We start from the raw sequence: 23,761 nt of genomic DNA on the forward strand, positions 1-23,761 counted from the left end.
TTCTTCACATTCAGCAGGGGTTAAATGACAACTCAAAAGAAGCACGGCGTTGAGCTTCCGGGTCATGTATTCAAAGTAAGTCTCTAAAGACAGACTCAGAGTAGAAATAGGTATGTAATGCTATCTGCCAAGGCAAATCAGTCCCTGAGACTAGGACAAAGGAGTCTCAGACATTCAGCCAGGAGATCAAAGGATAGGCGTTTGAGCAAGAGTCCGTTTATTACATCGGTCATGGGCACCTAGGAAACAAGCCAGAGCCACACGGTGGGGCCCCAGGGAGTGCAGTGGCCCCAAGAGAAATAACTCACTTAACGCACTGCTTTGCCATGTAAGTGACCCAGCTTCGAGCCTGGCCCCACCGCACAGAAAGAAGCTTCGGCAAGGTTCTGGAGTGAGGGCGGCCACAGTCTGCATGCCTACGTCAAGTTCTCTCTACCTGAACCATCTCCAATCTGCTTTGTTGTCCTTCTCAGGCCCAAGTTCAGTGTCCAGGTGGTTCTCAGACTGTAACCTTGGCAGGGAGACACGGGCCAGCTCGCTCCCTCCTCCCATCACCCTGGACTTCCAGGGTCTTCCTCCTCTTACTCTGGGGGCCAGGGGACCCCACTCTGGATCTCTTCATTGTATGGGGCCCTAGGAAGGCTTTCCTGGTCCTGGTGCTCTTCTGAGAGGAGGCCCCATCAGGGCTGGAAGCCAGTGTTGCATTGGAGAGCGTCCCCATAGCGTTCTCAGACTGCTCCTTTAGCAAAGCCAAGATCGTCTCTGCAGGGAAATCATTGCTACAGTGAGAAGCACACATCCCAGGGCAGAAAGACATCTCAGCAATGCAGCATGGGATTTGCATGCCTGAGGCCCCAGGTTGGGCCCGGCACCACCATACACCAGAGCTGATGAGTGCCCTGCTCTCTCTCTAGTAAGAATAAATAACCGCATTTACTTAAAAATTAAGGAAAAGGAGGAAGGAATATGGGTTCTAGGCTGGGTTTCTAGATTGATCAGCCAAAGTTCATGTCCAGTAGAGAAGCAATTACAGAAGCCAGACCTCCTTGCTTCTGTGCCCCAAAAAGAACTGTGGTCCTCATGCCCAGAGGCATCTGTATATTAAGGGAAGATGACTAGAAGGCTCTGAACCCCAGTTCCACACAGGACACAGAACATTTATGACCATGAATTTTTTTTTTTTTTGCCTCCAGGGATATTGCCAGGGCTTGGTGCCTGCACCATGAATCTACTGCTCCTGGAGACTATTTTTTTCCTTTTTGTTGCCCTTGTTGTTTTATCATTGTTGTGGTTGTGGTTGTTGTTGCTGTTCTTGGATAGGACAGAGAGAAATGGAGAGAGAAGGAGAAGACAGAGAGGGGGAGAGAGAGATAGACACCTGCAGACCTGCTTCACTGCCTGTGAAATGACTCTCCTGCATGTGGGGAGCCAAGGGCTCGAACCGGGATCCTTATGCCAGTCCTTGCGCTTTGCGCCACATGCGCTTAACGCGCTGCACTACCGCCCGACTCCCAAATTTTTGTTTTTAATTTTGTTTTGCCATCACTGAGAGGGAAGAGAATCTAGAAAACACCAGAGGAAGTCAAGCACTGTTTCTCTTATCTGAGAGGGAAGAGGAAAAAGGTCGGTCACTCAGAAGTAGTACTAGACGTAGGTGTGACTTAGAAAGAAAGTAAAGGACATCTGTGTCTGTCTGCAGCAGCCCCCCCACTTCCACCTGACTCTAAGCCCCCATGAGTCAGCTTCCCTGCTGTGTCTCTGGGCTGAGTGCAGTGACTGGCACCATGTGATTGATGCCCAGTGAATGAGTGGATGCAAACACAGACGACGGGATGACTGAGTGAAAGGCCCCAGCTTTCATGCGTTGTCCCCACTCTCTCTGGTTTGCAGACAGACAGAAACCGAACCATGTGCCACAATCCTGGTCTAAAGCCTGTGTCTTTGGGGAGAAACTCCAGCCCACCCCAGGAGGATCGCAGCGAATTTGTACCCGCCCCACCCTCCCCACCAGGGCCCACACACTCACTGGCGAGGGGCCTGAACGGCACCCGCTTACTCTTGGTCTTCACAGGCACTGGCCTGAACTTGCACTTGCCTGGAGGTGCTCGCCTAGAGACAGACAGAAAGGGGACAGTGAGGACTCAAGGCTCTGAAGGTGGGTCAGTAGATCAAGGTCACCAGAAGGACCAGGCTCAGCCCTCCCCTCATCCAGTGGAGCAGATGTTTAGGAACCAGGCGACAGGCTGTGGGAGGGGGACAGGGCCAGCACAAGGAGCCTACAGACCCCAGGCAGACAGCTGGGATGGGGAAGGTTCCCAAGGAAGAAATCAATCAGCCAAGGGTCAATCAGACAGCTTACTTGGATGGTGCACTGCTTTGCCCAGTGTGAGAGCCAAGTTCGAGCCCAGCTTCCCACCATACTGAAGCAAGCTTAGGTGCTGTGGTTTGTTGGCTTGCTGGTTTATTTACTGGAGCACTGCTCAGCTCTGGATTATGGTGGTGTAGGGGATGAAACCCCAAACTTCAGAGCCTTAGGAATGAAAGTCTTGCGTATGCTGTCTCTATCATGTCCCTCCTCACACACCCAGTGCTGTGATTCCTTCCTCTCTCTCTCTCTCTCTCTCTCTCTCTCTCTGTGTGTGTGTGTGTGTGTGTGTATCTGAATAAGCCAACCTGGAGTAATGAAGCCCCAAAGATAGCCACATAAATAAATAAATAATCAGTTGTCCCCCCCTCCCCAGAATTCTAGGGTGCAGGCATTTAGAGCAAAGATGAATTCAGTGAGAAGCAGAGTAGACTCAGGACCCACCATAACAGAGGCCAAAAATGAAACTTTGACCCTCCAAGATGACAAGCTATCTGATCTGGCTTTGGAGTGAGGGAGGGGGTGACCTGAAATGCATTAACTAGGTTAGACTGAACTCTCAGGACTCTGCCAGCAGTTGGTCTGTTAAAACCAAATTTCTAATGTACAAGGACAGTAACAGGGGAGCCCTTCTCCATTCCTGCTGGCCTCCTTTGCCCCTTTGCTGTAATGAAGAGCAGTGGGGACCTACCGTAGGCCGTGTTAGGAGGAAGACTGAGGAGCCCTGGTGCAGGAGGCAGGGGTACCTGGGGTCTTGGCCCTCTCCCTAGCTGCCCTCCCTCCCCTAAGCCAGTTCTGGGCTTCCCAGTCCTCCCCCATGCCCACCTACAAGAATGCTGTCTCAAGAGTTGGGCAGAAGTGCAGTGGGTTAAGCACAGGTGGTGAAAAGCACAAGGACCGGCGTAAGGATCCCGGTTCAAGCCCCCGGCTCCCCACCTGCAGGGGAGTCACTTCAGAAGCAATGAAGCAGGTCTGCAGGTGTCTTTCTCTCCCCGTCTCTGTCTTCCTCTCTTCTCTCCATTTCTCTCTGTCCTATCCAACAACGACGATATCAATAACAACAATAAAACAACAAGGGCAACAAAAAGGGAATAAATAAATAAATAAATAAATAAATACTTTTTTTAAAGAATGCTGTCTCACTTCAGAGATCAGGGAGGTTGATTTGAATGTCCTCAGTAACCAGTCGGTATTGTGGGGATGCAAGGGCGCTTTGGTCAAGAAAAATGGCAACACAGAGGCTCCGCTTCAAGCCTCTCACCTTGCATCTGAACAAGATTGAAACTGAGTTCCAGTCTCATTCCCACAGCCAGTCAGGAAATATCATAACAGTGTTCTTTGTCTAAGTATTTGCACTTTATGGCGCAGCCCATTTTTTTATCCCCCACTGGTTTCCCCCCCCCCCATTTTTTAAAATCAAAGCACTCTACTAGATTTTAAATGTTTATACATTTAAAAATCTATTGTAAATGTTATAATTGATGCAGAGGTGACATTCAACTAGCCAAAGACAATTGACAAACCAGACAACCTAAGAACAGTGAAAGTGGCGTTTTTATAACCTGCCATGGAGACAAGATCTAATAAGCAACACACCCAAGAAGAAAGGGGGTTCAAGTCTCACCTGGAGGGGTCAACAATCTTATACACGAATCCTCCTGGAGCATAAGCACTTGGGTAAGAGGTGGCCAGGAAGTAGAGCTCCCCTAGGAAACAGGGACCCCAGTTACTGAGAGAGAAATGAAAAATCCACAGGCAAAAGAATGAGAGGAAACCGCTGTTGGTGGACTCTCGCTTCCTCATTCGCATTCCAGTACCTAGAGTGGTGGGCTCTGATTGTAGCCAACCTGCTCCCATCTTTATGTTAGCACCCTGATATTCTGTTTGTAACCAATCGCTTGTGCCATGCCTAGCTTGGAAACAGATAAAGGCTGGGTGCTGAGGAAGAAAGTTGTTCAGGCCGGGTAGAAATCGACCTGTGATAGCGCATGGTGTTAAGCATGAAATGCAGGAGCCAGCTTAAGGATCCTGGTTGGAGCCCTCACTCCTCACCTACGGGGGGGGGGGGGGGGGGGGTTTCGTTTCACAAGTGGTGAAGCAGGTCTGCAGGTGTCTGTCTTTCTCTTTCCCTCTCTGTCTTCCCCTTCTCTCTCGATTTCTCTCTGTCCTATCCAACAACAGCTATAATGACAATAACGACTACAACAAGGGCAACAAAATGGGAAAAATGGCCTCCAGGAGCAGGAGATTCATAGTGTAGCCCCAGCGATAACTCTGGAGACAAAATAAATAAACAAATAAATAAATAAATTCAGCCCAACATACTGACTGGTCTTTTAAAATGGCCCATCTTCCCTGTTGAGAGCTTTCTAGGCTCAACCAGCCAAATACCCCATCTGCACATGAGGCTTCTTTCTGTGGCTTCCTGTAAAACAACAGGCCTCAAGACCACTTCAGCCCAGGCACCTGGACAGGCCCACTCCTGCCCGGGTCTCCTGCCTCAAGGCACCCCAGCCTCAGAGGAAAGGGAACTTAGATTGACTGTAGTCTCCTACAGTGCCAGCCCTTCCCTGGACTCTTGCCAGAGAGGCCTCTTACAGCCTCTGTTTTCCATGGAGCAACACCCTGTCAGCTGTGGTTTCTCTCCCTTTCCGAATGTTTGGCCTTCCACTTTGGAGCTCACATAAGCTTTGCTCTATAAAGAACCTTTGACTTTTCCAAAATATCCTGTACTCCTGTAAAATATTCATCTGGGACTCGCTCTGCAGAGTTTGGCTGGATTTCTTTCCGTCCTGCTCATACAGGCTCAGGGTAGAGAGAAAACAAAGATTTCAGGATGAGGGGATGTTTGGGGGTCACACTTGAAGGGGAACCAGGTCAGGAGAGACCCCTGAGCAAGCCCAGTGCCCTGCTCCTCACTTCCACATGGCTAAACCCAGGGCAGGACAGATGGCTAACAAAACACCAAGTGTAATCTTTCAAAAGGAAACTGATAGGAAGCAGCAATTAAAACCATTTTGTTTACAAATTGGGGGAAATTCTTTAGAGCTGAGACAAGCATTCCCTCCTGTTTCCTCCTCAACCTCCCTTTCTGTTGGGCTCACCCTCTGTCTCCTCTCAATCTCTTGTCTTTTCTGTCTTCTCTCTCTCCCTCTCCCTCTCCCTCTCCCTCTCCCTCTCCTCTCTCTCTCCTCTCTTTCAATTTCCCTCCCAGTCTCTTGGTCTCCCTCTGTGTCTTTTCTTTCTCCTCTCTCTCCTCTCTTTTTCTCTCTGGCTCTTTTTCACAGTCTCTTTCTAACACACACACTTTGACTCACCATAGGCCTTATCCTCTAGCTTCCTGCCTGGCACCCTCTCCTCAGCTCTCTCAGGAAAGATGGTGCACTCACTCACTCACTCACTCACAGCAGCTGCTCCTCAAATTTCTGGCAGGATCAGGAGGTGTCCTGTCCATGACTGAGCATCAAAGGTTTTCTGCACCCCCACTCCCACTGTCATCCCCAGAAATACCAGCAGGACAAAAACCCACTGGATCCTGCCTCCTTGGGGCTCTGCTCAAGTGGCTCTGATTCAGATTCTAGTAAACTCAGCTTGGAGTACATGAGCTACACACACACACACACACACACACACACACACACACACACACACGTCCTGCGCTCTCCTGCTGAGCTATGTCCCTGGCCTCTCTCCCCCTCTTCTCTCAATTTCTCTCTGTCTCTATCCCAAATAAAAATATTAAAAATACACATTTTAATTAGAAGAAGGAGAAAAAGAAGAAGAATGGAACCCAGCATAGACCAAAAAGGAACTAAACAGCAATGAAAACAGAAGCCAGGGCCAGGCAGTGGCGCACCTGGCTAAGCACACACATTACAGTGTGCAAGGGCCCGGGTTCAAGCCCCTGGTCCCCACCTGCAGGGGGAAAGCTTCACAAGTGGTGAAGCAGGGCTGCAGGTGTCTCTGTGTCTCTCTCCCTCTCTATCCCCCTCCCCTCTCACTTTCTGTCTGTCTCTATCCAATAACAAGTAAGTAAATACAGCAGAAGCCAGAGGTGCTGACTGAACCCCGGTGTCCAGTAAAGGAGATGTGTGAAGGCTCCCTTCCCAGTGCTCCCAGGGGTCAGTAAGCACAGCGAGTGGGGGCTGCCCGAGTCACCTGCTTCGTCCTCGGCGAAGGAGATGATGAACTTGCTGTGGGAGCTCAGCAGCCCGGGGAAAGCACAAGACGTCCTGTCGCCCACACAAATGTCCTGCTTCCTCCAGGTCTTGGCTTTTCTATCTTCCTGCAAAGCCATAAGTCGACTGGATGAAAAACAAAACCTTATATTTTAGGAATGCTTAGCTCCTCTCTGCAGAATATATATATATATATATATATATATATATATATATATATATATATATATGCTCCCTCCTAGAGTCAGTCAGGGAAGTGACCCTCCTGCAGGTAGGGAACCGGGGGCTCGAACCAGGATCCTTACGCCGGTCTTTGCACCTTGTACTATGTATACTTAACCCTGTGCACTACCACCTGGCCCCCCAGAAACAAATTCTTGTGATTACATTGCCCCCTAGATAATCCCAGAGGCATAACATCCCAAATCAGGCTAGGTTAAAAATCAACAGCAGAAGATCTCCCATAGGGAGTCAGGCTGTAGTGCAGCGGGTTAAGTGCACATGGCGCAAAGCTCAAGGACCAGCATAAGGATCCCGGTTCGAGCCCCAGCTCCCCACCTGCCGGGGAGTCGCTTCACAGGCGGTAAAGCAGGTCTGCAGGTGTCTTTCTCTCCCCCTCTCTGTCTTCCCCTCCTCTCTCTATTTCTCTCTGTTCTATCCAACAACGACAACAACAAAACAAGGGCAACAAAAGGGAATAAACAAATATTAAAAAATAAATAAAAATAAAAAAGATCTCTGAGAATCTCCAGATATTTATAGACTATATCTATACACACTTCAGAATAACTTAGGGGACAAAGAGATCAATTTTCTAAGGTAAAATAGAAAATATTTTTTAACAGGATGAAAATGAAAACACAATACATCAAACGTTGTGGGGAGTCTGTAGAGGAGCATTGAGGGGAAACACTGAACACAATTCATAGATATTAGAAAGGATGACAGGTCTCAAATCAAATGACCTCAGCCTCCACAGAGAGGAGCTAGAAATCACAGAGTAAATTAACCCCCCAGCAAGCAAGCAGAAGGAAGGAGGAAAAGTATAAATCAATGAAATAGAAAGCCGGGGGGGGGTGATAATAGGGGAAAAAAGGCAATGAATTCAAAAATTGATTTTGGGGAAATCAATAAAATTGATAAACTCTAGCCAGACGAATTTGAGGGGAAAATAAAAAAAAAAAAAAACACAAATCACCAATCTTTCAAGAAGGCAAATAACATCATGCCAGTTTCCACAGTCATTAAGAAGTTCATAAGGAAGTATTAGGAGCAGCCGGACCCCAGTAAATTTGACAGATAAAGTGGACAGATTCTTCTTGAAAGGCGTAAGCTAGCTACCAGAGCTCACTCAGAAGGCTACAGCTACTAAAGAAACTGAAGGTGTAGTTAAGAGCCTCTATGAAGGGGCCAGGGAGTCACAGTGATTTTGGCAAGAGACTCTCCTGCCTGAGGCTCTGAGCTCCCAATTTCAATCCCCAGCATCACCATAAGACCAGAGCAGTACTCTAATTAAAGAGTGTGTGTGGGGGGGTGAGGGTGGGAGGAACATCTCTATAAGGAAAATTTCCAAGCGCTTCTGGTTTCAGGCTCAGTATGTAAGATGCTTGGAAGTCTCCACTCCGTGATAATAAGCAGGAAAATTGAACAAACTGGAAAGTCAACAACTCTCCTTAGAGCCTTAAGAGAAGTGAAGCCACAGGGCTTCCCCCACCCCTGCCAGCCATCCCCAACTAGAAAGGTAAACAGGGAACACAGGGATGGTAAAAATAGCTCACTTGAATGTATGAGACCCAGGTTCATGCCCAGCACCCACTGCACTGCAGGAGACTTTAGGGCTATGGTTTCATTCACTCTCTGTCTCAGACTCCCTATCAGAAAAAGAAAGAAAGGTAGGTAAGTGGATCTAGAAAATAACCAGCGAGTGGTGCAATGGATAAATCACTGGACTCTCAAGTGTGAGGTCCTGAGTTCAATCCCTGGCAGCACATGTACCACAGTGATGCCTCGTGTTCTCTCTCTCTCTCTCTCTCTCTCTGTCATCTTCATTATGAATAAGTAAATAAAATCTTTAAAAGAATGACTTACAGAAATGCATGAACAGCAACCTTTGCCCAGAAAGAAAAGCTGGCTCATAACTAACTGACTAGTCACAGGAAGCCCAGTGGACACTGTCTCAAGTTAAAAACTTCAGGGGAAAGAGAGTCATAGGGACCTACACTTATGTAGGACTTCAGGTACTGAACTAGGTTCCCACAGCCAAGATGAGGTAAATCCCCTCATTCTTCCTGCAAAGGGAGGAGAAGAAACCTGTCACAGCTGTCTCTTCGTCCTAACACCTTGCTCTCCAGAGAAACGCACTGCAAATCTAGCCTATTAGAGAGGTTGGTGAAGACCTAGCAAGCCTGGAGGAATGTCTAGGAGCTGTCACCAGCTGGCTCTACACTTCCATATGGAGATGGAGGGAGGGAGAAAAGGAGGGAGGGAGGGAGGACCCTCTTGCCATCCTGGCCCACCTAAGTGTGCGGGGAGTGTACGCAAGACAACCAAGAAGCATCTGTGAGGCTCACAGTCCAGGATCTAGGCTCCCCAAAACACTGACACCCAATTATTGAGCCATAGAATGCTTTTCTCCCCCTTTTGCAAAGGCCTATTCAGAGCACTTTCTTTTATCAACTGTGTCATGCCTGGTTACCAAGAAAAAAATTACAAGGCAGGGCCAGGGAAATGGCAGGGTGATAACGTGCAGGACTTGCATGCGGGAGGCTTCAGAGTCAATGTCTCGAACCACCAACAGCCAGTTTATAAATTACAAGGCCTACTGAAAGGCCAAACACACTGTTTAGGAAGGTTGAGTAAGCATCCCAGCCAGACTCAGACTGAGAACTTAAAACAGCAACAGTTCTGACGAACATACTAAGGGATCTCGGGGAGAAATTGGGCAGGTGGCAAGAACAGATGGACAGTGTAAGCAGAGAGATGGAGATCCTATGAACAGACCAAAAGGAAACGCAAGAAGGTGGCACAAATGGTTGAATGGACATGTGACAATGCACAAGGACCCAGGTTCAAGCCTCCGGTCCCCACCTGCAGGGGTGAAGCTTCATGAGTGGCGAAGCAGGGCTGCAGGTCTCTCACTCACTTGGTCTTTCTCCCCCTTCCCTCTCAACTCATCTCTGTCTCTATCCAGTAAACAATAAACATATAAATGAATGTTTTAGAAATACAAAAGAGATAGGGGTCTCAACCCTTCCTTACCCACTCATGAAGTCCCCGAAGATGTAGAGGCCGTTAAGGTTTGGGAACTCACACCCACGGTACACGTACCCTCCAGTGATCGACTTCCCCATCGTGTGGTCATAGGCATAGATAGGCAGAATGTCGTCTGTCCAGAACAAGGAAGAAAGAAAGTGACTGCCAGGGCTGTCCATGGGAGATGAGAGGGCTTAGGGGCCTTTTGAACACAGTTGCACAGTTGTGTGCCAGACACTTCATCTCTTGGTCTCTATTTGGACAGCCAGCCAGATGAATCGTGCATTCTCCCTGTGCTATAGACCTGAAGGAGTGTTTCTTTTCCTTTTCCTTTTTTCCCTTGTGGGGATTAGTAGTTTACAGTTAATAGTAAATACAGTTATTGGTACGTGTGTAAAATTTCTCAGTTTTCTGCAAAACACTCTCACCTCCTACCTAGGTCCTTCTCTGCCATCATGTTCCAGGGCCTGAAAGCCCCGCCACCCCACCCAGAGTCCTTTACTTTGGTGCAAAACACTAAACCCAGTCCAAGTTCTGCTTTGTGTTTCCCTTTCTGTTCTTATTTCTCAACTTCTGTCTGTAAATGAAACCATCCCATATTCATCTTTCTCTTTCCGGCTTATCTCACTTAGCATGATTCCTTCAAGCTCCGTCCAAAATGAGGTGAAGATGGTAAGTTCACCATTTTTCACAGCTGAGTAGTATTCCATTGTGTATATAGACCACAACTTTCTGAGTCACTCATCTGTTGTTGGACACCTGGGTGGCTTCCAGCTTTGGGCTATTATAAATTGTGCTGCTATGAACATTGGATCATAAGAAATCAGACAGAATGAGTGTTTCTGAGCACCTCATTTGGTTGGCCTCTCCAAACCAAGCATGGACCTAACGTGTGCCCCGTGAGGTATGACTGGAGAATGCACACGCCTTTTCCCCTCGGTTGACATGGCAGGCGGTCAAGTTTAAGGATTTGGAAAACAGTCAGGCCTCAGTTGCTGCACTGAAGCAGGTCTGCAGGTGTCTATCTTTCTCTCCCCATCTTTGTCTCCACTCCTCTCTCGATTTGTCTCTGTCCTGTCCAACAACAATGAGAGTAATGGCAACAATAACAATAATGACAACATCAAAGGCAACAAAATGGGAAAAGCGGCCTCCAGGAGCAGTAGATTCATAGTGCAGGCACCGAGCCCCAGCAATAACCCCAGAGGCAAAGATTTAATGAATTAATTCTTTCGTTCATTACAGGTTCCTAAGGCAAGATCACTCACTCCTTCAATCCACCAAGGACTCAAATTCCTAGTTCAGGGCACTGCCCAGGGTGTTTGTGGCACCAGTGGTCAGATTCTGCCCAGTCTGAGAAATACAGCCACACAATGGAGGTGCCGGGCAGCGTGCCCTGGGACCCCATGCCCTGCCCCAACCCCCAACTTCTCCCTCATTCCAGAAACCACCCAGAGAACGTCTCACTCACCCAAGGAGGCGTTGTGACAGAGCTTTTTGTCGTAGCATCCAAAGCCTTCCTTGGCTCTCCAGCCGTAGTTCCCCCCCTTGACGATGAGGTCCACTTCCTCGAACCTGTTCTGCCCCACGTCCCCGCAGAAGATGCGGCCGCGGCCCTGACGCGTGGCGGGGTCCCCTCTGTCCACCGAGCAGCGCCACATGTTCCTTACCCCGTAGGCATAGACAGCCGGGTGCGCCCCCGGCTCCGAGACGAAGGGGTTGTCGCGGGGGACTCGGTACCGCCTGCCCTGCGAGGCCCGGTCCACATCGATCCTCAGAACTTTACCCAGCAGGGAACTTCTGGGAGAAAAGAGGCCAAGCAGAGGCAGGGGTTGAGACAGCCCAGCCGCTGGTATGCCCATACTCATCTTGCTTTATTTTTCTAATCAGAAATCTTTTTTCTTTTTATGTTTATATGACTACTGGATAGAGACAGAAATTGAGAGGGGAGGAGATAGGGAGAGAGACACCTGAGTCCTTATGCATTGTAATGTGTGTGCTTAACCAGGTGTGCCACCACCTGGCCTGATGAAAAATCTTTTGTTTTTAATCTATTTACTTATATTTTTAACCAAAGCATTGCTCAGCTCTGGCTTCTGCTGGTGCTTAGAATTGAACCTGGGACCTTGAAGCCTCAGGCAGGAGAGTCTTTTCGCATAACCATTATGCTATCTCCCCCACCCTCTCATTTTGCTTTTTTTTTTTTTTGAGGGATCACCAAACTGCTTTCCACACAAGGCAATGTCTGGCACCCCCTCACTATACACTTGTCAGAATCTGTTGATTCCTGAGGTATTTGTGGAGTGAGTCCACTGGGGCAGCCCAGGTATTGGGGGGGCAGGAGGAGACACCCAGAAACAAAACAGATCTTAAACATCCTTGTTCTTGTGGGTTATCAGAATCTCATTTCCAAGTACACTTAAGGCATCTTGGAACAGCACCAGGCATATGGGAACCTCCCATAGGTCCTGTCTGTCACCCACTCACTCCTCAGTGTCTCCCTGGGCCCAGCACAGTGAAAACAGCTGGAAACACAGTGCCCATCGCTACTGTGAGGCGGAACTGAATCATGGTCAGATCTGGGTGTGCTAAGTGGCGTTCTGCTAGCATGGATCAAACACTCTGGATTTATCTCTGCAGGACACACCGACAGCTACACAGTTTCTGCTCTATTAATGACCGCAACAGCTGCCTGGACAGAAGGGATGCCTCTGCAGTAAGTGCTTTGAGCTCAAGGCCCTTGGATAGCTCCATCTCCTCAGAGATGCTTCCCCAGGGATTTTCCTGAAAGGGGCAGGAGCCCAGCCTCCACCAACTTACTTGTTCTGAGCATTTCCAAATTCGCCAAAGGGATCGCCTGCCTGCCCTCCGTCCCCCGTGAAAATGTACAGATAGCCATCCAGCCCGAAGAGAAGTTGCCCACCATTATGGTTCGAGGCTGGTTCTTCTATCTCCAAGATGACCCTAGAAGGGTAAAGAACCATGTTAGGCCTTGATGTGACCCCAAAGTGTGTTTTGTTGAGTCACCCTGAAGTGACTGGTCCAAGCTAACTAAAGCTAGCTCCAGACTTTCCAGAGATCACAAAGCAAGTAGCTTCAGGTCTGAGACACAGTAGTTTACTTGGTTAAATTAAAGCCAAGTGCAAGGATCCTGGTTCAAGACCCCGGCTCCCCACTTACAAGGGGGTCGCTTCACAAAGCTGTGAAGCAGGTCTACAGGTGTCTTATCTTTCTCTCCCCCTCTGTCTTCCCCTCCTATCTAGATTTCTCTCTGGCCTATCAAACAGCAAAAGCAGCAATGGCAACAATTAAACAACAACAATAAGGGCAACAAAATGAGGAAAATGGCCTCCAGGAGCAGTGGATTTATAGTGCAGGCACCAAGCCCCAAAAATAACCCTGGAGGCAAAAAAGAAAGAAAAGAAATGTTATACCCCATAAAAAAATCTTTGATCCAAGAGCAGAGGTAGATAGCGTAATGGTTATGCAAAAAGACTCTCTTGCTTGAGGCTTCAAAGTCCCAGGTTCAATCCTCTGCACCACCATAAGCCAGAGCTGATCAGTGCTCTGGTAAAAATAAATTAAAAAAAAAAAAATCATACTCTCAGAGGGATAAAGACTAGAGATCCTTCCAGTGGAGGGAATAGAATATAGAACTCTGGTGGTGGAAATGATATGGAATTGTACCCCTCTTATCCCACAGTCTTGTCGATCATTATTAAATCAATAATATAATTAATTAATATCTTCCTATCGCTGTTGAGGAAAGTAAGGGTTAATTTTTGTAATAATTTTTATTAGTAATTTAATAATGATTGACAAGATTGTACTATTAGAGGGGTCCAACTTCATACAATTCCCACCACTAGAGTTCCATATCCCCTAGCAAGGGTTAACTTTTAGGAGAGCAGCAAAGGTTAATTTCTTTTCTCTGTGTGCTTTTTAAAAACATTTATTCATTTAAAAATATTTTTTAAAATATTTATTCATACTTGTTGCCCTTGTTTTTTATTGTTGCTGTAGTTTTTATTGTTGTTGTTATTGATGCCATAATTGTTGGATAGGACAGAGAGAAATGGAGAGAGAAGGGGAAGACAGAGGTGGGAGAGAAAGATAGACACCTGCAGACCTGCTTCACCGCCTGTGAAGGGACTCCCCTGCAGGTAGGGAGCCGGGGGCTCGAACCCAGATTGCGTTATGTGCGCTTAACCCGCTGTGTTACCCATCAACTTCCTTAACTTCTTAGTTAAAGACAAGTGAGTTGGCAGCCATCTTCCCGCTCCTCCCATCGTACACAGGGCCTTCTGTTGTTGTAATCAGAGAAATCTGCTATTTTGGGACCAGGTGGTGGCGCACTTGGTAAAGAGCTCACATTGCAGTGCACAAGGATACAGGTTTAAGTCCCTGGGCCGCACCTGCAGGGGAAAAGCTGCATGAGCGGTAGAGCAGGACTGCAGGTGACTCTCTGTCTCTCTCCCCTCTCTATCTCCTACTCCCCTCTCAATTCCTCTCTGTCTCTACTCAGTTGTAAATAAATAAAAATATTTTTTTAAAAAAAGAATCTGTGATGCACCTGGTTAAGCACACACACTACAGTGTGCAAGGACCCAGGTTCAAGCCCCTGGCCCCTACCGGGAGGGGGAAAGCTTCATAAGTGGTGAAGCAGGGCTGCAGGTATCTCTTTGTCTCTCTTCCTCCCTATCTCCCCCTGCCCTCTCAATTTCTCTCTGTCTCTATCCACTAATAAGTAAATAATTTTTAAAACATTTATTTATTTTTCCCTTTTGTTGCCTTTGTTTTTCATTGTTGTTGTAGTTATTACGTTGTTGTTACTGGTGTCATCATTGTTAAGACAGAGAGAAATGGAGAGGAAGACAGAGAGGGGGAGAGAAAGACACCTGCAGACCTGCTTCACCACCTGTGAAGAGACTCCCCTGCAGGAGGGGAGCTGGGGGCTCAAACCGGGATCCTTGCCAATCCTTGCACTTTGTGCCACGTGTGCTTAACCCGTTGCGCTACTGCCTGACTCCCATAAATAAATAATTTTTTAAAATCTGCTATTTCTGCCCTAGAATCTGCTACTAACCCAAACAAGTTGTACTCTTGATAAACACAAAAGAAAACACACACACACACCAAAAAAAAAAAAACCAAAACTGTTAAGCTTGTTGCTCTTAGTTACTATGGGAAAGTGATAACTGTATAAAAGGGCCAATGCCACTGTGCTCAGGGCCCACCCAGTCTCCTGTGGACACGAGTCCGGCTGGGTCTGCCGGCATAATAAACATGGTTTCTTGCAGTAAAGCCTCAGGGTGTCTTGTCGCTCTGCCTGAGAATCTGACAACACTGCCTTCTACGCGTGAGTGTGTTCATATCTTTGTTTCTGCCTAGCTGGAGCCTCCCACTCATACGTGCATGATTTCACCACTCCTGGCAGCTTTTTCATTCAGATAGAGAGTGAGGGAGCCAGAAGCAGAGATAGCACAGCACCAGAGCTTCTCTGGGTGACGCTGCACTTCCCATGTGGTGTGGGGGTTTGACCCTGGGAGTTTGGAGCTTCAAGCATGAGAGTCTGTTTGCATAACCATTATGATATCTACTCTCCGCCCTATATTAATGATTTAATGTGATTTACAAAATCATGAGATAACAGGGATATAATTCCATACCTTTCTCACCACCAGAGTTCTGTGTCCCCATTCCCTCCATTAGAATTAACTACACTAGTTCTCCCAAGAGCACAGATAATGGCTTGGCCATTATTTCTATAACTATCTGTCTACAGTTACATATATTTGCCCTTTTTTAAATTTATTTTATTTATTTATTCGCTTTTGTTGCCCTTGTTGTTTTATTGTTGTGGTTATTATTGTTGTTGTTGTCGTCATTGTTGGATAGGACAGAGAGAAATGGAGAGAGGCGGGGAAGACAGAGAGGAGGAGAGAAAGATAGACACCTGCAGACCTGCTTCACCACCTGTGAAGCGACTCCCCTGCAGGTGGGGAGCCGGGTTCGAACCGGGATCCTTATTCCAGTCCTTGTGCTTTGCGCCACCTGCGCTTAACCCGCTGCGCTACAGTCTGACTCCCATATTTTCCCTTTTTTTTTTTTCTCTCCAAATGTTCTTGCCTTCTCTTCCTTTCTAAGTCACACTTACTACTTCTAAGTGTCTCTTCCCTTTCTTTCCCCCTCTTCTCTCTCCCACTCCTGATGGAGCTGGATTTCAGAACCCACTGGTCTACCTCTCCATGCCTGAGGCTCTAAAGTCCCAGTTTCAACCCCCGCACCACCATAAGCCAGAGCTGAGCAGTGCTATGGTTTAAAAAGTAAAAATAAGGAGTCGGGCTGTAGCGCAGTGGGTTAAGCGCACGTGGCACCAAGCACAAGGACGGGCTTAAGGATCCCAGTTTGAGCCCCTGGCTCCCCACCTTCAAGGGAGTCGCTTCACAGGCAGTGAAGCAGGTCTACAGGTGTGTATCTTTCCTCCTCTCTGTCTTCCCCTCCTCTCTCCATTTCTCTCTGTCCTATCCAACAACAACGACATCTATAACAACAACAATAATAACTATAATAACAATAAAAAAAATAACTAGGGCAACAAAAGGGGAAATAAATATAAAAAATAGAAAACAAGATAAATAAATAAAAAATAAAATAAAACAAAAGTGTGGTTCAGGCTTCCTCAAGTGTCAGCTCCTCCACCAACCTCCCACACCCAGAAGGTTCCCTGCTGTCAACTCCCAAGACAGCAGCCCCGCCCGGGGTCAGGGTCTCTCTCACCTCTCTGACTTGGGGTCAGCCTTGTTGGGGTCCCCGCGAGCCACCTTCATCTGGCTGATGCGGATCTTCTCCGCCTTCTTCTTGCCCCCGCAGGAGTAATACAGGTAGAACTTGCGGTTGCGGGAGAAGCGAGGGTGGAAGGCCAGGCCCAGGAGGCCTCTCTCGTCGCCCACCCAGGGCGAGGCCAGCACGGCGGCCCCCAGGTCCAGGAAGGGCCGCTGCAGGCGGCTGCCATCGGCCAGGTAGACCCACACCCGCCCCACCTGCTCGGCCACGAAGAGGCGGTGGCTGCGGTCGCCGGCATGGACCATGGCCACAGGGTTGTGCAGCCCGTTGGCCACCTCGGAGACACAGAGCTGCAGGCAGCCCCGGGGGTCCCGAGCCGGGCCCCCCAGCCCTCGGGCCAGCCGCTTGCTACGCAGCACGGCGGGGAAGCAGTAGTCGGGGTCCGGCAGGTGCAGCAGGTGGCAGAAGCGGGCGCCGTCCAGCCTCGGGGCCAGCAGCCGGGCGGCCGGGCCGCAGCTGGCCTGGAAGGCGGCGCAGTAGTCGGGGCAGAGCCCTGGGAGGCTACGGAGGGGCGTCTGGGGGTTCTCGGCGTCGTAGAGGTGGGCGGCATAGGGCGAGCACTCCTGGGCCAGGGGTGGGGAAGAGAGAGCAAGGTCAGGGGCGGTGGACGGGGCCCAGAGCTGGGCCTGCAGAACAACAGTGGGCTGGGAAGCCCCTCTGTGTCTCACCCCCGCCCCCAGCAAAGCTCTTCTGTGGGGGCCACCTTCTCTCTCTCTCCTCATTCCTCCCTCCCTCCAGGGTTGTCGATGGGGCTGGGTGCCTGAACTACAAATCCACTGCTCCTAGAGGCCATTTTTTCCATTTTGTTGCCCTTGTTATTACTGATGTTGTTATTGAACAGGACAGAGAGAAACAGAAAGAGGAGGGGAAGACAGAGAGAGGGAGAGATAGACACCTGCAGACCTGCTTCAAAGCCTATGAAGTGACCCTCCTGCATGTGGGGAGTTGGGGACTCGAACTGGGATGGTGCCATGTGCGCTTAACCCACTGGGTTACCACCCAGCCCTCCCCTCTCTCTTTTTTTTAAGTGTTTTACTTATTTATTTTTGGATAGAAACAGAGAGAAATTGAGAGGGAAGGGGATGATAGAGAGGGAGAGAGACAGAGAGACACCTCAGCCTTGCTCCACCACTCGTGAATCTCTCCCCCTGCAGGTGGGGAACCAGGGGCTTGAACCAGGGTCCTTGTGCATTGCAGTGTATATGCTTAAGCAGGTGCGCCACTACCTGACCCGGGACCCACCTTCTCTACCAGTCAGCACTCCCAGACGAAAGGGGTGTAGAGGGGAGGGGATGGGCCAGAGAGATAGTTGGTCAGGTGGGGGGGACACTCAGTGTACATGCTTAAGCTTGGTGACACGTGGGGGGTACAGTGGCACTAGGGGAAGCTCTGGTGATTCTCTCTCTCTCTCTCTCTTTCCTTCCTTGTGTGTGTCTCTCTTCCTCTTTCTGTTTCTCTATCTGAATGAAAAAGCAGAGGAGTAAAATCATAAATGTGTGAGCCAGTTATATTGAGAGAGAGGCCGAGAGAAAGGAAGAAAGCCTATTAGTGGGGAGGTGGGGCAGTGAGGGCACAGAACTTGGGTGGTGGGCGCCGTGTCATCTCACAGTCTTGTAAAACACTATTAATGGCAAATTTAAAAAATGATTTGAGGAATGTAAATAAATAAATGAAGGAGCCATGACATAGTTAACAGTGTTTACTATATCTTAGATGACACACACACAGAAAATCATATATTCACTATAGCATCTCTATCATTTAGCTTAATTCTTGGCATATACGTTTTTTTATGTAACTATACTTTTTTTAAAAAAAAAAAAAAGAGGGATAATACCAATTTTCCCTTAGTTGTTTTTTTTTTAATTTATTATTATTCTTATTTTGCCTCCAGGATTATTGCTGGGGCTCGGTGCCTGTACTATGAATCCACTGCTACTGAAGGCTACGTTTTCCCTTTTGTTGCCCTTGATGTTTATCATTGTTGTTGTTGTTATTGTTGTTGTCACTGGATAAGACAGAGAGAAATCAAGAGAAGAGGGGAAGACAGAGAGGGGGAGAGAAAGACAGACACCTGCAGACCTGCAACCCCCCTGCAGGTGGGGAGCCAGGGGCTCCAACCTGGATCCTTACATAGGTCCTTGGGCTTTGTGCCATGTGCGCTTAACCCGCTGCGCTACCACCCAGTCCCCTCATTAGTTTATTTTTTAAAATACTTATTTATTTATGATGGATGGGGGGGGGGGAGAGAGAACCAGAGATTCGTTCTGACACATTCAGTGTTGGGAATTGAACCCAGAACCCCATGTTTGTAAGTCGAGCATGCTAGCCACTGTATCACCTCCTGGGATGCTTTCCCTTTGTTTTAGTTACTCTGTCTGGAAGATTTTATTTCCTTACAGACAAAACCTGAGGCAACCTGGCCAGACTTTTGATCTGTTGATTCTGCACATTATATTCCTAGAACTAAATATTTAAGTGTCTGTACTTTTACAGATGTTTGAAATAGTTGACAACTGATAATAAAATAATCAAGGTAGACACGGGGTGTATCCCTCCCAGTGACTAAGCATTCTAGTAAAGTTTTCTCTTAATTTTGAAAGTGCTTCAATGTTGAATATATACAGAGTGCCTCCACGCCTCTGCTCTGTACACCAGCTCTTTGGACTGTCAGAAGGAGCGTCCATCTGTCCCTAGGCTCTCCCTATACTGCAGCAAACTTTAGGAAGACATTAGAATTGTAGGCAGGCAACCAAGAGATGAAAGACAGAGGCAGCTTAAAGTAGGAAGGTGACAGCGGCTGGTTCAAAGGGGCCCTTTGAGCTGCGGAAACACTCAGCAGCATAGCAAAGGACTTGTAGGCTTGAGGCTCCAGGTCTAATCTGTGTGACACACAGGCTAGAGCTGTGTGGTACTCACATTTTTCTTTAATATATATTTATTTATTCCCTTTTTGTTGCCCTTGTTTTATTGTTGTAGTTATTATTATTGTTGTTGTCATCGTTGTTGGATAGGACAGAGAGAAATGGAGAGAGGAGGGGAAGACACAGAGGGGGAGAGAAAGATAGACACCTGCAGATCTGCTTCACTGCTTGTTAAGCGACTCCCCTGCAGGTGGGGAGCCGGGGGCTCGAACTGGGATCCTTACACCGGTCCTTGCGCTTTGTGCCACCTGTGCTTAACCCACTGTGCTACAGCCCAACTCCCTTTTTTTTTTTTTTTTACCAGAGCACTGCTCAGATCTGTCTTATGGTGGTGTGGAGGATTGAATCTGGGACTTGAGAGCCTCAGGCATGAGAGTCTCTTTGCATAACCATTATGCTATACCCCCACCCTTTCTTTAAAAAATATGGAAGGAAGGAAGAGAAACTTGGTTTGGGGGTAACATGGAAGTGTTGTGTATGCACAAGGCCCTGAGTTCACTCCCTGGGATCACATACAAAACAAAGAAGGAAGAGAGATGCTAAAGGGGGGGAGGGGCTGGAGCGCATACACCCCAGGCTCCCTTCTTCACCTCAGGTCAGATCTTGCACAGATGCTTCTCATCCAGGCACACAGTGACTGTCGCTCTCCTGCTTTAGCATCAGAGAGCAAGGCCACAGTGGACAAGGCACTGGGCTGTCGAACACTAACCCAGTCACGCTGAGTGGACACATGGCGGAGCCACTGGGCACAGACCTCGAGTCTGCCCCTCCATCCCCTGCACTGTTTGACCTTGAAGGCGTCCTTCAAGAGTCCTCATCTGTGAAACTGCCTCTGGCAGCTGCCTCCAGAGCGTTTGCGGGGGACACACAACACATGTGGGGAAGGGTGCTTTAAATTCTAATATATCCTCTTATTCCTCAGCTTCCTGAAACAACCGGGTAGTCCAGTTGGGCTTTCTGAAACCTCTCCCAGTAGGAAGAGGAAGTGAGGGCAGGGACAGGAAAGGAAGGCGAGGGAGTTGTGTATCAGAAATTAATGTTAGGGGGTCAAGCTATAGCACAACGGGTTAAGCGCACATGGCACAAAGCACAAGGACCAGCGTAAGGATCCCAGTTCGAGCCCCTGACTCCCCACCTGCAGGGGAGTCTCTACACAGGCGGTGAAGCAGGTCTGCAGGTATCTGTCTTTCTCTCCCCCTCTCTGTCTTCCCCTCCTCTCTCCATTTCTCTCTGTCCTATCCAATGACGAATGACAGCAACAGTAACAATAATAACCACAACAAGGCTACAACAACAAGGGCAACAAAAGAGGGAAAAATGACCTCCAGGAGCAGTGGATTCATGGTGCGGGCACTGAGCCCCAGCAATAACCCTGGAGAAAAAAATAATAATAATGTTAATAGCCTGGTGCTATTCGTGGAAGGCAGCTTCTGCTCAGATGTTTATCCCACAGCTAATTATCTGGGAAACAGGCCAGGGTGGTGCCACCCAGGTGCTGGCTTCTGTGTCCGGCTCTGTGTCCCTAATGGGACAGATGAGGTGGCCAGCCCACTGCACCAAGAGGTCTGGGGCTGAGGGCCTATCGAGCACTGAGCCATCCCACTGGCAGGTGCCCAGGAGGCCAAGAGAGCCCAAGCCTGCCCAGACCCGCATCTCCCCCCCCCCAGGCATCTTCAGAGCGTTGGCTACTCCCCCAGGCACCTCCTTGTATTACTTCCCCTGTGGGGGACACCCCCAGACTCCTCTTCCCACAAAGTCGGTGTTTGTGCTTGGCGGAGGTGAGGCCAGCAGGATGTGGGTTTTGGCCGTCAAAGAAGCAGACTCTCCATTGAGTGAGTCATTGCCCCTTGGCAGAGCGCAGGCAGACTCTGGGGTCCTGGGGAGAACCCCCCCATCCAAGTGTGTGTGCTCAGCTCTGTGGGGGGCGTGGGGTGGAAGATGAGGGCTCCTGAGTCTCAGGATGAATGCCTGTCTCATTCTCCTGGAGGGCCAGGGGGCACCCCAGGACCAGAAGCCCAGAGAGGGCGTTCTGGGAAGCCAACTGCAGCAGCCGCTGTCCCCAGTGTCAATGGCTGAAGAACCCCAAGTTCCAAAGGAAAGAGAAGCAGATGGGAGGGGTCCTCAAGAGGTGACTTAGGACATCACACCCCCCACCTGGGGCCCCTCCACTTCCCGCAGGGTCACCTGGCAGAGGATGTCTCTGATGTAGCCCCCGCACAGCTCACGGCCCTGTGGGTCCAGATAACTCATGATGTCCCGGTAGCGGGCTGCGACACGCTGGTCCCCATGCTGGTCACAGCAACCGAAAGACTCATAGTCGGAGCAGAAGTCCAGGGGCAGCGGGGACCGGAAGGGGGGCCCGTAATCCAGGCACTGGGGGTGGCCCTGCAGCCAGCACACCTGGCCCAGCAAGAAGGACAGGCTGAGGCAGAAAGCGCCTGGGGAGGGAGAGAGCCCGGGAAGGGGCTCTCTCAGCATGGTGCTGTTGCTACTTCCAAGGTTGGCTTCCTTGCTCTGCACTGGTGCCCTCCCTCCTTCCCTCCTGGTTTTTTCCCTCTCCCCCACCCATCCCCGCCCCCAAGTTCAGAGGTAATTTCTTAGCACTGTTTCTTCTGAAGGTTGGGTGACCAAGGGCTTGGGAAAGCAGTGAGGAGCTGTCCCTTTCGCCTCTGATCCTGTCTGGCCAAGAAGCTACTGCTGAGCTACTGGGTCCCCAGCTACTGCTGAGCTACTGGGGTGTGGGGGTGCTTAGCCAAAAGGTGCAATGGTGGCATGGCCAAGGTTCTGCACCATTAAGATAGCGGAGAATCCCCGCTGAGTGTGTGTGTGTGTGTGTGTGTGTGTGTGTGTCTGTGTGTGAGTGTGTGTGTGAGTGTGTGTGTGAGTGTGTGTGTCTCTGTGTGTGTGTGTCTCTGTGTGTGTGAGTGTGTGTGTGTCTGTGTGAGTGTGTGTGTGTCTGTGTGAGTGTGTGTGTGTGTCTGTGTGAGTGTGTGTCTGTGTCTGTGTGTCTGTGTGAGTGTGTGTGTCTCTGTGTGTGTGTGTCTCTGTGTGTGTGTGTGTGTGTCTGTGTGAGTGTGTGTGTGTCTGTGTGAGTGTGTGTGTGTCTGTGTGAGTGTGTGTCTGTGTGTCTGTGTCTGTGTGTGTGTGTCTGTGTGTGTGAGTGTGTGTGTATGTAGTGTATGTATGTGTGTGTGTGTGTGTCTGTGTGTAAGTTCACACTTTGTTTACAGAGAATTCCCGATGAGTGTGTGTGTGTGTGTGTGTCTGTGTGTGTGTGTGAGTGTGTGTGTGTGTGTGTGTCTCTGTGTGTGTGTCTCTGTGTGTGTGTGTCTGTGTGTGTGTGTGAGTGTGTGTGTGTGTGTGTGTCTCTGTGTGTGTGTCTCTGTGTGTCTGTGTCTGTGTGAGTGTGTGTCTGTGTGTGTGTGTCTCTGTGTGTGAGTGTGTGTGTATGTAGTTTATGTATGTGCGTGTGTGTGTGTGTCTGTGTGTAAGTTCACACTTTGTTTACAGAGAATTCCTGCTGAGTGTGTGTGTGTGTGTGTGTGTATGAGAGAGAGAGAGAGAGGGAGAGAGAGAGATTTCACACTTTGTTTACAGAGAATTCCCGCTGAGTGTGTGGGTGTGTGTGTGTGTGTGTGTGTGTATGAGAGAGAGAGAGAGAGAGAGAGAGAGGGAGAGAGATTTCACACTTTGTTTACAGAGAATTCCCGCTGAGTGTGTGTGTGAGTGTGTGTGTGTGTGTGTGTGTGTGTGTGTGTGTGTGTGAGAGAGAGAGAGAGAGAGGGAGATTTCACACTTTGTTTACAGAGAATTCCCGCTGAGTGTGTGTGTGTGTGTGTGTGTGTGTGTGTGTGAGAGAGAGAGAGAGAGAGAGAGGGAGAGAGAGAGATTTCACACTTTGTTTACAGAGAATTCCCGCTGAGTGTGTGTGTGAGTGTGTGTGTGTGTGTGTGTGTGAGAGAGAGAGAGAGAGAGAGAGAGAGAGGAGGGAGAGAGATTTCACACTTTGTTTACAGTCCTTCCAGGCAGAGCAGCCCCGGTCTGGCAGGAGCAATGGCACAGATTCTGTCTTATTCCTTCAGCATCTGGCTAGGAAAGTAGGATTCCAAGCTCCTGCCGGGCTGATGACTCAGACCTGGTGGGTGGGTGGGGTCCTGCGACCCTTTATCAGGGGATAGGAGGAGGGGAGACAGAGG

General features: G+C 49.1%; 1 protein-coding gene across 1 annotated transcript; it reads right to left on the bottom strand.

The window, feature by feature from the left end:
* Window positions 1-332: 332 nt before the first annotated feature.
* Window positions 333-22,043, bottom strand: HHIPL2 (HHIP like 2). Its single transcript, XM_016187345.2, has 9 exons — window positions 21,750-22,043; window positions 16,576-17,204; window positions 12,616-12,759; window positions 11,267-11,595; window positions 9,802-9,928; window positions 6,524-6,669; window positions 3,990-4,071; window positions 2,027-2,109; window positions 333-762 (listed from the first exon to the last, which is right to left on the bottom strand). The coding sequence occupies exons 1-9, from the start codon at window positions 22,041-22,043 to the stop codon at window positions 500-502; spliced, it is 2,097 nt and encodes a 698-aa protein (XP_016042831.1). The 3' UTR covers window positions 333-499.
* Between the last annotated feature and the right edge of the window lie 1,718 nt (window positions 22,044-23,761).

This window comes from Erinaceus europaeus, chromosome 19 (assembly GCF_950295315.1).
Source record: "Erinaceus europaeus chromosome 19, mEriEur2.1, whole genome shotgun sequence".
Classification (NCBI taxonomy): domain Eukaryota; kingdom Metazoa; phylum Chordata; class Mammalia; order Eulipotyphla; family Erinaceidae; genus Erinaceus; species Erinaceus europaeus.

What these genes read in the sequence shown, in the direction of transcription:
- HHIPL2 (XM_016187345.2), bottom strand. Translation starts at nt 22,043, where the DNA reads ATGCTGAGAGAGCCCCTTCCCGGGCTCTCTCCCTCCCCAGGCGCTTTC. An exon ending in TTTGGAAATGCTCAGAACAA is followed by an intron (nt 11,596 to 12,615) that starts GTAAGTTGGTGG and finishes CTTTTCTCCCAG; the next exon opens with AAGTTCCCTGCTGGGTAAAG. An exon ending in CTGTCACAACGCCTCCTTGG is followed by an intron (nt 9,929 to 11,266) that starts GTGAGTGAGACG and finishes TGTTCTGGACAG; the next exon opens with ACGACATTCTGCCTATCTAT.